Below are 13,272 nucleotides of genomic sequence, written 5' to 3'. Positions count from 1 at the left end.
GTTTAAACTTTTAGGAAATCTTTGTAAATCTTTTCTTTGCAGAAAATATTAGCACTGCCAACAGGATGCCCAAGAGTTGTGGGCCAGCAACCTCATACCTTTTCTGTTTGGCCCCCTTAGTATGAATTGCTGTGCTTCTCACTTAGATCCTCAGGGTTTGAAAGAATATTAAATGTATGCAGGTGTGTCTCTGCCTTCTAAAGAGCCTGTGGAGACCCTGACTCCCTGCCTAGGGGCTGCCCATGCTCTGACCTCCGGTGTCTTGTACTGCCTTCTCCATCACAGGCAGAGCCATGACCTCACACAGCTTTGCACCTTGAAAAGGCCAGATTGTGCAGAAATCACTGAGTTCTTGGTGGAGACCACTGGACATGTGGCCCTAGAGTGGAAATGAAGCGGGTCTTCATTCTGTGTTAAGGGCAAGCTGTCTGTAAACAGGGTGGGCTGTAGTTGATCTTGTGTGACCAACAGGAGCAGAAGCTCCTGAGTCTGACTCCTGCATGGCCCCCGGCTGAAGGTTCAGGTGCGTCTAGCTCAGGGTCAGCAAACCTCTTCTGTAAGGGACCCAGGTAGGGAGTATTTTCAGTTTTTTTGGCTCTGTGGGCCAGATGATCTCTGAGGCAGTTACTCTACTCTGCTGTTATAGAGGGAAAGCAGCCAAAGAGAACAAACAAATGGGCCTGGCTGTGTTCCAGTGAAACTATTTACAAAAACAGGTGGTGGGCTGGCTTGACCTGCAGGCTGCAGTTTACTGAACCCTACACACGTTGATTGATACCAAAATTGACTCTTGTCAGGGAACCTAAATATGATTGAGCTTTAGAGGTTAAAAAAAAAAAAAAAGGAGAAGGGTTTATGGAAAACATAAGAAAAGGAAAAGAAAAAAAAAAAAAAACCCATCCAAAACAAAGATCAGTCAACTCTGTCCTCTGTAGTCAGGAAGGAGCCACCACTCCTATGGAGGCTGCCAGGAAAGGGGGAGCAGGGAGGTACTTTGCAAAAGTTGAAATGATTTAATACTATTTTTGCCTCTAAAATTTATTTATAAAAAATGTTTTTTAAACTTTATGTTTTATTTTGGCATATAACCAGTTAACAAACAATGTTGTGATAGTGTCAGGTGAGCAGTGAAAGGACTCAGCCATACATATACATGTATCCATTCTCTCCCAAAGTCTTCTTCTATCCAGGTGGCCATATAACATTGAACAGAGTTGCCTATACTGTATAGTAGGTCCACTGCAATATTCTTGCCTGGAGAATCCCATGAACGAAGGAGGTTAGTGGGCTACAGTCCTTGGGGTCGCAAAGGGTTGGACATGATTGCGCCCGAGCCACCTAGGTTCTTATTGGTTATCCATTTAAAATATAACAGTGTGTATATGTCCTCCCTAACTATCCCTCCCCCACAATCCTTCTGTTTATAAAAAATTTTTACGCTCATTTATAAATATACAAAAATGTAACATTTAAATGTCTTTCTCATAAATTAATGGGTCACCAATTGTGCCCTTAACATAAGTCTTTCCCTCCAATGTAATCGCAAAAGCTATAGGTAGCTGTTATCTTACACATCACAATTTTCCAGAACTTTGCACTCTTGGACTGCATGGTAGAAGATTCTGAATAATTAAACACAAGTTGTGGTTTCATTTTTCCTCACGTTTCCTATGGGTTATGAAGGAATTCTCTTCTGGAAAGGACATGTGGCCCAACTGGGCCGAGTGCCAACACAGGGGGAGGGCTGGGGAGGATCACAGCTCTTTAGAGGCGGGGTCTTAAGTCAGATTCCCTAGAAGCAAAGCCTGAGACAAGCGTACGAGTGATTAATTGAAGATGTGCCCTCAGGAGGAAACTACGAGGGACTGAGGAAATTAAGGTAGAACTAGGAAAGAAGCCAGGCAGAGATCTGAATTCAGAACAAGTGTTAAGTCCCTATGGGGCGCTCCAGAGCATGGATTATGCCATAGAGTGTGACCTTGTTGAGCTAAGGCTGTTATACCTACCCTCCCCAGTTGTTAGTCATTGTCCACAGTGAATGGCTGGGGAGGGGCAGTGTGTCTTCACCTCCAGGGGTGGCTCTCCTGGAGGTGGCTTCTGTCAGCCGAGGACAGTCCTCTGGAGAAGGGTTCAGGTGTGAGAGCTTAGCAGCCGACACCTAGAGCAGTTGGGGGCCCAGCACTCCCGTTGGTCAGGGCAGGGTGCCAGGAACATCTGCTGCAGGCAGGAGTGCCCTTCCTGTCAGGGCATCTCCTGGTACAGAGTGTGTATGTTCAACTGTGGAGATAAGGATGTTCATGGCGGCCACCTTTTACTGTGCACTTACTACACCCCAGGTGCTATTTTAAGCATTTTATGCAGCTGACTAACCCTGGGTGCTATTGTAATTTCCTTTTAGAGAGGAGGAAACTGAGTCACTGTGAACTTAAGTGACTCACCCAGGTCACATGGCTGATGAGAGCTAGGACTGTAGCCTGAGTAGCCTGACTCTACAGCCTGGCCACCATACTGTAATTCCGGGCACAAGTAATATGGACACAGCTGTGACTCTCTGCCTTCAGAAACGCCCAGCGCCTGCGGGTGACAGCAGCCCTGAGCCGGTTTTCACTGAGGACCTGGGAGTGATCTGCTCTGCCCAGGCATTGGCCAGGATGTGAGGACATTGACCACATGCCCTTCTGCCCTCAGGGAGCTGGTCATTTGGCAAGAGATGGCCTGCACGCTGGGAACACTCAAACGTTTTGCTCAAGTGCCTCGGTGGGTTGATGGGAAGGAAAAAAATGATATTTTGGTGTCTCAGAGTAGAGAGCTGACATCACATGTAGAGTTGAGATTTGTCTATGGCCATTAACATGTTAGGCTACCCACTCCAGTATTCTTGCCCGGAGAATCCCATGGACAGAGGAGCCTGGCAGGCTACAATCCACGGGATCGCGGAGTCGGACAGGACTAAAGCAACTTAGCACTTAACATTTTTATTGTGAGTTGAAAAGGAATTATCATTTAAACAGTTTTGTAGAAATTCTCTGGGGGAATTCCTTGGTGGTCCAGTGGTGAGGACTCCATGCTTAACCACTGCAGGGTTCTATCCCTGGTCAGGGAACTAATATCCCACAAGCTGAGAGACGTGGCCCCCCCCAAAAAAGAAAAAAATTCTTGCTTTTAATTTTGCTTACATTCTTTTTCTCTGTGTAAGCATCTGAATATGATTTATTTGCCTTATAATGTGCTTTTTGAGGTTATTAGTGTATTTTTACTAAATGGATGTTACTTTTTGTTTAATAAAAATTGTGTCATTTAACATTTGTATAGAAAGTCTTGTCAAGTGAATTTAAGATAAAGCAGTGTTTGTGGCCTGCTTTCTTGCCTGCTGGGCGACTCTCAGACCTGACACAGCTGGTATCACTTGGTAACTGTCAGAAGAAGAGGTCAGAGGCTTAGGGTGTGCAGCCTTATTTCCACGTTCAATGAGAATTACCACTTGTGCCAAAGTCGTCTTACTCTTGTGCCCACATTAATTTATTTGAGGCTGTTAGAACCTTAATTTTGCAGAGTACTTTACGATTCCACAGCATTACTCACTGGGACTGTTAAACCGTGTTCAATTTTCTCAGCTTGACATTTTTTTCCTCTTGTTTTGAACTTAAGCACTTCAGGGGGGAGAAAAAAATCACAGTGAACGATAAAATCTAAACTGTTTACAACTCTCCATTTTGTACGATTCACTTTATTATTTTTTTTTCCATTTTTTCCTTCCAGTTTTATTAAGATAAAATTGACATACATCCCTGTACAGGTTTAAGGTACACAGCATAATGATCTCACTTATATACATCATGAAATGGTTATCACAATAAGTTTAGTGGACATCTATCATCTCACATAGATACAAAAAAGTGGGGTTTTTTTCCCCTGTAATGAAGACTCTTAGAATTTATTCTCTTAACGTTCATATACATCATGGAGCAGTGTTAACTATAGTCATCATGTGTATACTACATCACTAGTATTTATTTATCTTATAACTGAAAGCTTGTATCTTTTTTTTTTTTTTTTGAGCCGATTCAACATAAATAAGATTTATACAATTTTCACGCAACAGTAGAATACAAATTCTACTCAAGTTCCCATAGACTATAAACTAGGAGACACTGGAACATATCCAGGGATATAAAACAAGGTGCAAAAATTTCATGATCTAAAGATATTGAAATCATCCAGAGTCTTTGAACGATTCACTTTATGTCCGTGTTGTCGCTTACAGCTAGTGTCCTTCCAGTCTTGGGTTCTTCTGCCTGAAATGCTGAAGGACCCTGCTTTCTTTGGGGGAGAGAGCGGTCTGTGTCACCACACACCAGCTTTCCATCGCGAGTTCTGTAGAGGAGACATTTTGGGGCTGTGCTCCTTTAGCTGGGTGGTGGCAGTGGCCTGGTTAAAAGGGTGGATTCTGCAGTTGAACTCCTGGGTTAAGCCACATGCTCTGCAACCTCCCAGCTGTGTGATCTCAAACAAGGTTAATGGGTCCCTCCAGAGATTAGAAAATGTGACTGCACCTTCATGTTCGGTTGTTGAGAGGCTTCGGGGACACCTAAGGTCCCCAGAGCCGTGCTGGCCCCCAGTCAGGCTGCGTGTCTGCTAAGTCGCTTCAGCCGTGTCCGACTCTTTGCGACACCGTGGAGTATAGCCCGCCAGGCTCCTCTGTCCATGGGATTGTCCAGGCAAGAATACTGGAGTGGGTTGCCGCGCCCTTCTCCAGGGGATCTTCCCAACCCAGGGATCAAACCGGAGTCTCTTATATCTCCTGCATTAGGCAGGCGGGTTCTTTACCACTCACGCCACCTGAGGTGTGTTATCCATACTTGGAACTTCTTCTGCCTGTGCCACTGATCCCAGGGTTTTGGCTTGGTCATCCGTAGACGACATGGCCTTTGACGTGTCCTGGTTTGCGGTGCACTCTTTCGGCCTGGACAAGGCGCCCACCCTCCTGTCATCACTGGATCGGAAGGGGATTGTGAACACGGCCCAGAGGGACTGGAAGAGCAGCCTCAGCCTGGAGCGCATGAGCGTGCTGGAATTCTTGCTGCAAGTGCATGGCTCCGAGGACCAGGACTTTGGCAACTACTACTGCTCCGTGACTCCGTGGGTGAAGTCACCCACAGGCTCCTGGCAGAAGGAGGCAGAGATCCAGTCCAAGCCCGTCTTTATAACTGTGAAGATGGATGGTAAGAGTGACACACAAATAACCTTCTCAGTGTTTGGGGAATGTCCTCTCCGTGTGTTTTGCCACCCCTGATGGGATCCAGCTTCTCACCCTTTGAGGAATGTGCCTGCTTTCTCTCTAGCCTGGCTCGGGCGTGTACCCAGAAAGAGCACACTCAGCCCTTGCTGTTTTCCCAGCTTAGGTACCGGGTGTGCTGGAGGCACCATTGGGAAGTGATTTTTTAAACTTACTGGACAGATTTTCGATGCATTCTGTAAATTCTAGACATAGTCACTTTGTTGTATCCTAGGATTGGCACGGATTCTGCCAGGCAGGGACAGAGAAGAGCATCGAGAGAGTGGGCCAAGGTCTCTAGGAGGGGCTGTGAGCGAGTTCCTGCCCCTTTTGCCCTTCTACCGGTCCTGTGCCCTGTGAGTCGCTCAGTCATGTCCGACTCTGCCACCCCATGTACATCAGGCTTCTCTGTCCATGGGCTTTTTCAGGCAAGAATACTGGAGTGGGTTGCCATCTCCTCCTCCGGGGGGGTCTTCCTGACCCAGGGATCGAAGCCGGGTCTCCTTGTCTCCTGTGTTGCAAGTGGATTCTTTACCCACTGAGCCATCCGGGAAGCCCCTTACTGGTCCTCCTTTTGGTGAAAGGGGACTCCTCCCATTCACTAGCGCAGGGAGGGTTCTTCACAGAACCCTGAGACGGGAGGGGGCGCTCCCGGCCTCGTTGGCTCACACTGACGGCCAGTCAGCCTAACTGAGTGGTCGGGGGGGTCCCCTCCCCGCCCTTCTGCTCTCTGAGCCTCCTGGAGTGGGGGCACATTTTCCTTGGTTAATGGAAAACTTGTCTTCTCTGCAGAAAGTGTCAGAGTAAGTGTTTGAATTTGAATTGAAAAAACTCATGGACAGAATTCAAGTCCAGGTGCCTGGAAGGATTAAGTAAGAGCCTTCGAATGTGTTTCCCTGACGATGTGTCAGTTTGGCGGGGACTGGAATTGGAGCCCCAGCTTTTCCACAGACGACTTAGTCTTTCTAATCCTTTGTGTCCTCTCTTGTTAAATGAGATAATGATGTCTCGTGGGGCTTTTGTGCTAAATGTCAGGCAAACAACCACGGTGCCAGCCTCTACCCAATGTTTGCTGGTAATTTGGGGGGCAGGGACTTTGTGGGTGCAGAATCTGAACTGTATGCATTCCTGCAACTTAGTCAGTGATACCATACTTGCCTCTTAGAAATGTCCTGCTTGAAGTCATTCCGTATGAAAATCCAGATTTACTGAACAAGCAGGGAGTGATTATTCACTTTGCTAGATAATTTACTATAGTGTTACTTAAAATAGCTCCCCTAGTACACTTCAGTTATCTGATGCATAGAATTGATTTATGTACAGTTTTTTTTTAAGGATGCATCTGCTACTGAATGTGTGGTGCCCTTATACTGACTTTTAAAAATCAATCTCCTGCCAAAACCCTAAAAAGCAAGTTGACATTCAAAGATATCGAAGGAAATCTTTTTTTTCTGGGTTCCCCCCCAGCACCACCCCGCCTGCTGTGGAATTGAGTGGGGATATATTTGCTCATTTTTGGACGCCTATGGCTGAGCTGCTCTTGTCTCAAACCCTGTGCTAGGTGCAAGACCCGTGAGGCCAGACTCCTGGGGGAGACCCCGGGCAGTGGAGGGGGGAGGTGATGGTCTTCCCTGAGCTTTCCCACCCCACAATTTGCATCACTAATTCTGTCGCTCTGATCTCTCCCTCCCAGTGCTGAACGCCTTCAAGTACCCGCTGCTGATTGGTGTCGGCCTGTCCACGGTCATCGGGCTCCTGTCCTGCCTCATCGGGTACTGCAGCTCCCACTGGTGCTGTAAGAAGGAAGTCCAGGAGACCCGGCGAGAGCGCCGCCGGCTCATGTCCATGGAGATGGACTAGCTGGTGCCAGAAAGGCCGAGACCGAGGGACGGTCGAGGAGCGGTTTGGGCGAGATGAGGACAGCAATCTTTTAACGCGAAGTGTGTTACACTAAAAACCAGTCCTCTCTAATCTCAGGTGGGACTCGGCGCTCTCTCTTTTCTGCATGTCAAGTCCTGAGCGCAGACACGTTTACCAGCACACAGCTCTTCTTCCCACGGCACTTTCTGATGGAACAATCGAGTGTGTGTTTTCCTGACGGCGGCTTTTTAATGGTTAACCTCTAATTTTTTTCTCCTACTGGCTTATAGATCTCTGACTTGTGTGTGTTTCTACCTTTTGTTTTGAGGGGTTGCAGTGAGAAAGGGGTGAAGGCGTTCAGAGTTCTTTGTCTCGGGTGAGATCCGTACGGCTTCCGAGTCGGAGGCTCGTGCTAAGAGAGCTGCTAAAGGCGACCCTCTACCCCGGCCGAGGGACAACACAGACCAGTGCTGAAGGCTAATGTGTGGCTTTTACTACCCTCCCACCCCCTATTTTCCAGGGGGTTTAGGCTACATTTAAAATCTAAACCTGCAGTCCATAACTTCCTATCAAGCCCAAATGCATTTTGTTTTTTGGTTTTCTGCTTCTCTGCCCCCTTTCCACTTCTCTCGTATTTGCTTTATTGTGCGAGTGCTGAAATGGCCCTGGAATCGAGAATTTGGCTCTCCACCAAGCACCTTATCTTGCCACCTTAGCCTTAAGAATGAGTATGAAGAAAAATGCACAGCCCCCTCTGTCCAGGGCAGTGAGAAGGCCTGCAAGGAAGAAGAGGTCAGGGACAAGGAAAGGAACAGTCACTCCCATAGTTCCGAGGCTACCATGCCTCAGGGGGCCCCAGAGATTGCAGAAGGGAGATGTCCTGGAAGTTTGATTTCTGCAGTTCATGCCAGAGGGTCAGTAGTGCAGGGGTGTGTCAGGTGGAAGAAGCCATCTCTCTTCCCTGTCCCGCCCTTTGTGAGAGGCTAAAGCCTTGTGGGTCTGCAGGGGGAACCACAGACACCCCATGTCCTTCACAGGCCACTTGGGCTCTTTAATGTGAAGCTGAATTGCTGCTTGCAAGACTGACTTCACAGAATCAGAAATTACCCAGAAGAACCATGCATTTTCTGTGACCTTGTCAGTCCTTCAAGTCTTTTAAAAAATCCCCTGCAGGGGGTTAGTGAGAAAGGGTATACTTTGTGGTGTGTTTGCTTTCCTATTAGGAACACAGAGGAAACCCAGCAATTTATTGCCATGTGAACAGCCTACAAAGTAGATCTGAGAGTGGTCCGCTTTGCCCGATCACTCGTACCAGGAGTAGGACAGCGGTCCCCAAAAGATCTGTGACTTGCCCCTACACAGCGCTGGCCTTTCAGAAGCATCCCAGTGGGGTTTTCCTGAGGCTCCCTCGTGACAATCCCCACATTGCATTCTGCGTGCTTTTACCCTGGCTCTGAAGGACCTAATACCGCTTTGTCTTCCAAAAGGGAAAAAAAGATTCATTTGTTTTGAGCAATAAAGTAATACAAAATGATGGCCATTCACGTGCGGCTCTCTGTCACAATGGGCCGGAAGAGCTGGACTGCTCCCAGCTCACCATCTTCCCTTCTACTTCCCTCACTCTGTTGCCCACGATTCATTCTGCACATATCACCAAGTCACTCCCAGACGGCAGATTGCCACCAAATTTTTCCTTTTGGTTTTGCCCACCGAGGGGCCCGCTCACATGATTGAAACTAGATTCTATACTAACGGTAGCAGCACAGAGGAATTCTGGGCCTAGCATCTGTGGTGGGAAGATGCACCGCAGGTCTGCTCTACACGAAAGACCAGGGGAAGGGGAAGAGGCTGTGATAGCACTAGACTGGGGTATTTCCTCCTTGCCGTTTCCTAACTCTGCCATCTCAGAGGAGGTGAGTCACAGGTGATTGTGCAAACAGGAAATAGACACAGGTGCTGCGTTCAGAACAGCCAGTGCCCTTTGAGCCCTCACAGTGATCAGCCTCCTAAAAGAAGGTTCAGGATTGTTGCAGTACAGGCCCTTGGAAGGAGGAAAGGATACTTGGCTTTGGATGTGACCCGGTGGCCCCAGGTGTATGTAAAAACGTGGACGGGTTGCAGCAGACAGCCTGTGGCAGTAAAGGTGACACGTGCTCATACACTGTACCTTTTCCTTTCAAACTGCTGTTGCAGTTCACGGCTGGGGCTTTTATGGCATTTACTGTGCCCCTAGCCCCACCCTCCATCCACTGGGCTGGTACCAAGTAGGGAGAAGTCACAGGGCATTGTACCAAGGACCTCCTTCCTTCCAAGGACATAAACATGGCTGGAACACGTGTCCTGGTCAGAGGGTGAGATGTACTCTTGTTATACCAAATAGGGCCCCCTGCTCCGTGCTTTTCTGGAAAAGTTTCCGCAGAAGCACTGGAATGAAGGCAAGGACCCAGCCACGACTGACACGGATGAAAGTGCACTGCTTAACACAAAGAAACTTGATAGAAAGTTTGACTTTTTTTTTTTCTTCTAATCATAAAAATATCCCCAGAAAGAGCCTAAGCTATATTCAGATAAAAGCCTGAAAAGTACTTTCCATTGTTTACTTTATAATGTTTACATATGCTTTTCACTTTTTAAAAAAAAGAAAATGCCAGCTCTGACTTTTTAACAACTTTTCAGATTTTTCATGGGACAGTGGAACTCTGACTCACCAACTGGAGTTAAAATCTTAATTTAGAAATGTATTTATTTGTGTATTTTCTCCCCTCCTATCTATGTGGCTTTCCCTAAGATCCTGGTCAAGGTGGCTTCTCCTGCCCAGACCCTTGTCTATTTTCCCTGGTGGCTCTTGCTTTGCAGACTGCCTGCAGCCATGATTTTGTCACTGACATCTGTGAGCCAAAGACTGAGCCTCTTTAGCAGGAATAATAAGCAATACTACACAACTTGCTACTTTCAGAAAACCTTTTTTTTTTTTTTTTTAACCTTCACCGATGACAACAGAGGAAGAAGGGAACTGGGATTTGGGTAAGTTCTCCTCCGCTGTTTGACCAAATTCTCAGTGATAAATATTGTGTGCAGATCACTAGGAGAAAAAAGTTGACTTTCTTTCTTTTTTAGCGTGGCACATACAGATCTGCCGAATTTTACGTAGACAAAAGAAAGGGTCTTGTGTATTTTTGTCCATATCCGATGTTATATGAACTAATTGTATTGTTTTATACTGTGACCACAAAATATTATGCAATGCACCGTTTGTTTTTTATTTCATTAAAGGAAGTTTAATTTAAACTGAAGTTGTGTGAGGAACTTTTATCTCCTCCACCTAAGGGACTGTGGCTGAATTCCCTTGCCACTTGCGAACCTTCTCATGTCTTGGAATCCCGTGAAAGTGTTGTAGATGTTCACCAAAGATAAAAGAAGAAATGGATTTAACAGGACCACTAGTGAGATTTCCACCAAGCGGAAAAGTGAGGGCTGAGGCCCCTGCTGAGGATGATCTCTCGGTCTCTGCATGCATTCTCACGACCTTATAGGACCCTTGTCAGGAAAGAGAGAAGTTAGAGGCTGTTCCTCTCTGTGGATGAGGAAACACACCCAAGTTCTGTGACCATGTCATGCCTGGAACAGAACAGCTTTTCTGACTCATGACCCAGTCTGGAGCCAAACAGGTCCAGAAGGTGTTAGCCCCTGTATTATGTAAAAACAATCCTTTCCCCATGCTGCTGGCTTCAGAGTCCAGGGTAGGAGAGAGTGCTGGGGCTCCCACCTCCCTGCTGGCCCCAGGAACAGCCGTTCAGCCTTGGCCAGCCTTCCCTCTTTGTGTCTTGGGCAGGGACCACCTCACTTGTGAGGTCTTCAGAGGCTGGATCTGTGTCCTGGTTAACTCACCTCGCCTGGGGCTTGGCCCCAGTCCAGGCGTATGGAAGGGACTTGTTTTTAGTTGCCAAGTCGTGTCCAACTCTTTTTTAACTCTGTGGACTGTAGCCCGCCAGGCTTCTCTGTCCATGGGATTTCCCAGGCAAGAATACTGGAGTGGGTTGCCATTTCCTTCTCCAGGAGATCTTCCCAGACCAGGGATTAAACCCACGTCTCCTGCGTTGGCAGGCAAATTCTTCACCACTGAGCCACCAGGGAAACCCCATAGAAGGGACTAGAGATTTATGAATGCACAGCGAATGCTGTCCTGTGGGAAATGGCCCAACACTGCATGCATTTCCATGAAAAGGGAGGATTCTGCTCACATTGAAACCCTGACACAGTCAGAGCTGGTCTGCAGCAGTCCCACACCTCTTGCTGAGCCTGTATCTGCCTCAGTTTATATTAAAAGCAAAATAAAAACTTGCTCACACACCTCCTGTGGCCAAGGCATTGTGCTCAGCACAGAAAACCTCCCACTTATGTCCTTTCCTAGAGGGCTTGGCAGCTGCTGTTGGCTCATCCAGAAACCTCTTTCCACCTGTTCCAACTCCTGCTTCTCTGTCAAGTCTCAGGGAGCCTTTATCTGCCCCTCTAGGCTAGAAGACAGATGCTCTGGTTGTCTGAAAGTGGCCCGAGGGCAGGGACCTCTTCCCACTGTGACAATAGCTAACTAACACTGGGATGCTTTGATGTGCTCTGCACCTGGGCGAGGGCACAAGGGCAGGTGGTTCAGGCAGTAAAGAATCTGCCTGCCAATGCAGGAGATGCAGGAGACACGGGTTCAGTCCCTGGGCTGGGAAGATCCCCTGGCAGAGGAAATGGCGCCCCACTCCAGTGCTCTTGTGGCAAGGAGTCAGACTTGACTGAGCACGCATACGCATGCAGTCGCACCTGGGCAAGAACCTCAGGTCACCCGAGGTGACCGCTGCAGATTTCTTGTGTGCTCTTCATGTAACCGGATCATCCAGCTAACAGCCACCCCGCGTCCTCTTACCCACAGACCAGTGTGTGTAGCACACCGTTTCAAAATACAGGTTTTATTATTTCGGTGAATCAGGGCCAACCATTGAGAAGATAGTTTGTTTCACTCACATATCCCAAGAGGAGGGGTCACGCCGCACCCCGGGGGCCACATGGGGAAGCACCAGCGTCCCTCAGGCAGCAGAGGGAGCAAGAGAAAAGCATGGACTGCAGCCCTTGTTTTGGTTTTCACAGGAAGGAACGGGCAAGTCAGGGTAAGCTGTCTTCGGATTGACTAGTTTGGAGAATTTCAGCAGGTTCTGGGGCATAGCAAGTGTCCCTAGTTATCAGGTGTGATGAGAAAACAGCTGTTTTGAGTTGCTGCCTAGGATTTTACAGGATGATAGTGCTGCTCACAGCCAAAGCCTGAACGTATAGATAAGAACCTGAGCTTACGGTTCCTGCCCCAAGTCCCCACTTTGCTTTTCCCCGGGCTCCTTTTTAAATAACCCTTGAATTGAGCCTGCAGCCTCCACTACAGCCACCTTATAAGTAATAGGCACTTGTTACCCTGCTCTCTTATCTCCTGCTCACTGGACACCTGGGATGTCACAGGACTGCCCTTCCCCTGGCTCGCTGGTCCCCCAGCCCTGGTTTCTGGGGTCTGTAAGTAATAAATCTTATGACTTAACTTTCTTTGTGTGAGTGTATTGCAACTGCGCCTTCAATCAAAATGACCGTGGGTTTCACTTCCTCAGGGTAGGGGTTCAGATGCTGAGGGAGCAACTTGCTGACCCAATGTGGGTGGTTTGTGCCTCCTTGTTCAATAGGACATGGTCTGCATGTGCCTAATTTAATACTCCAGTTATTCCCCTTCTCTCCCCCAACACATCTGGTTCCTGGCCTTGTGGTGATCTGAGCAGGGAACAGTGGTACTGAGTGTAAGGGCCCAGTGGAGGAGGGGTTTGCACACGGAAGGGTGTGAAAGTGAGAAAATGAAAGTTGATCAGTCGTATCCGAGTCTTTGCAACCCCATGGACTGTACAGTCCATGGAATTCTCCAGGCCAGAATACTGGAGTGAGTAGCAGTTCCCTTCTCCAGGGGATCTTGCCAACCCAGGAATCAAACCGGGGTCTCCTGCGCTGCAGGCGGATTCTTTACCAGCTGAGGGAAGGCATGCTCACTGGCAAATCTGAATGACTTCCTTTCTCTAGGAACTGGTCAGTCCTGGGAGGAGCAGTGTCTCCAGGGTCAGCAA

At 47.9% G+C, this 13,272-nt stretch overlaps 1 protein-coding gene across 1 annotated transcript in view; it reads left to right on the top strand.

The window, feature by feature from the left end:
• PTGFRN (prostaglandin F2 receptor inhibitor) overlaps positions 1–10,423 on the top strand; it is an 83,044-nt gene extending 72,621 nt beyond the window's left edge. Inside the window, exons 8-9 of the mRNA XM_061121062.1 lie at positions 4,917–5,222; positions 6,969–10,423. Of these exons, the coding sequence (XP_060977045.1) occupies positions 4,917–5,222; positions 6,969–7,135 (473 nt within the window). The 3' untranslated portion in view covers positions 7,136–10,423. The remainder of the gene's footprint in view (positions 1–4,916; positions 5,223–6,968) is intronic.
• The last annotated feature ends 2,849 nt before the right edge of the window (positions 10,424–13,272 follow it).

This window comes from Dama dama, chromosome 20 (assembly GCF_033118175.1).
Source record: "Dama dama isolate Ldn47 chromosome 20, ASM3311817v1, whole genome shotgun sequence".
In the NCBI taxonomy this organism is placed as follows: Eukaryota; Metazoa; Chordata; class Mammalia; order Artiodactyla; family Cervidae; genus Dama; species Dama dama.
This window is presented reverse-complemented; position numbering and strand designations above follow the sequence as displayed.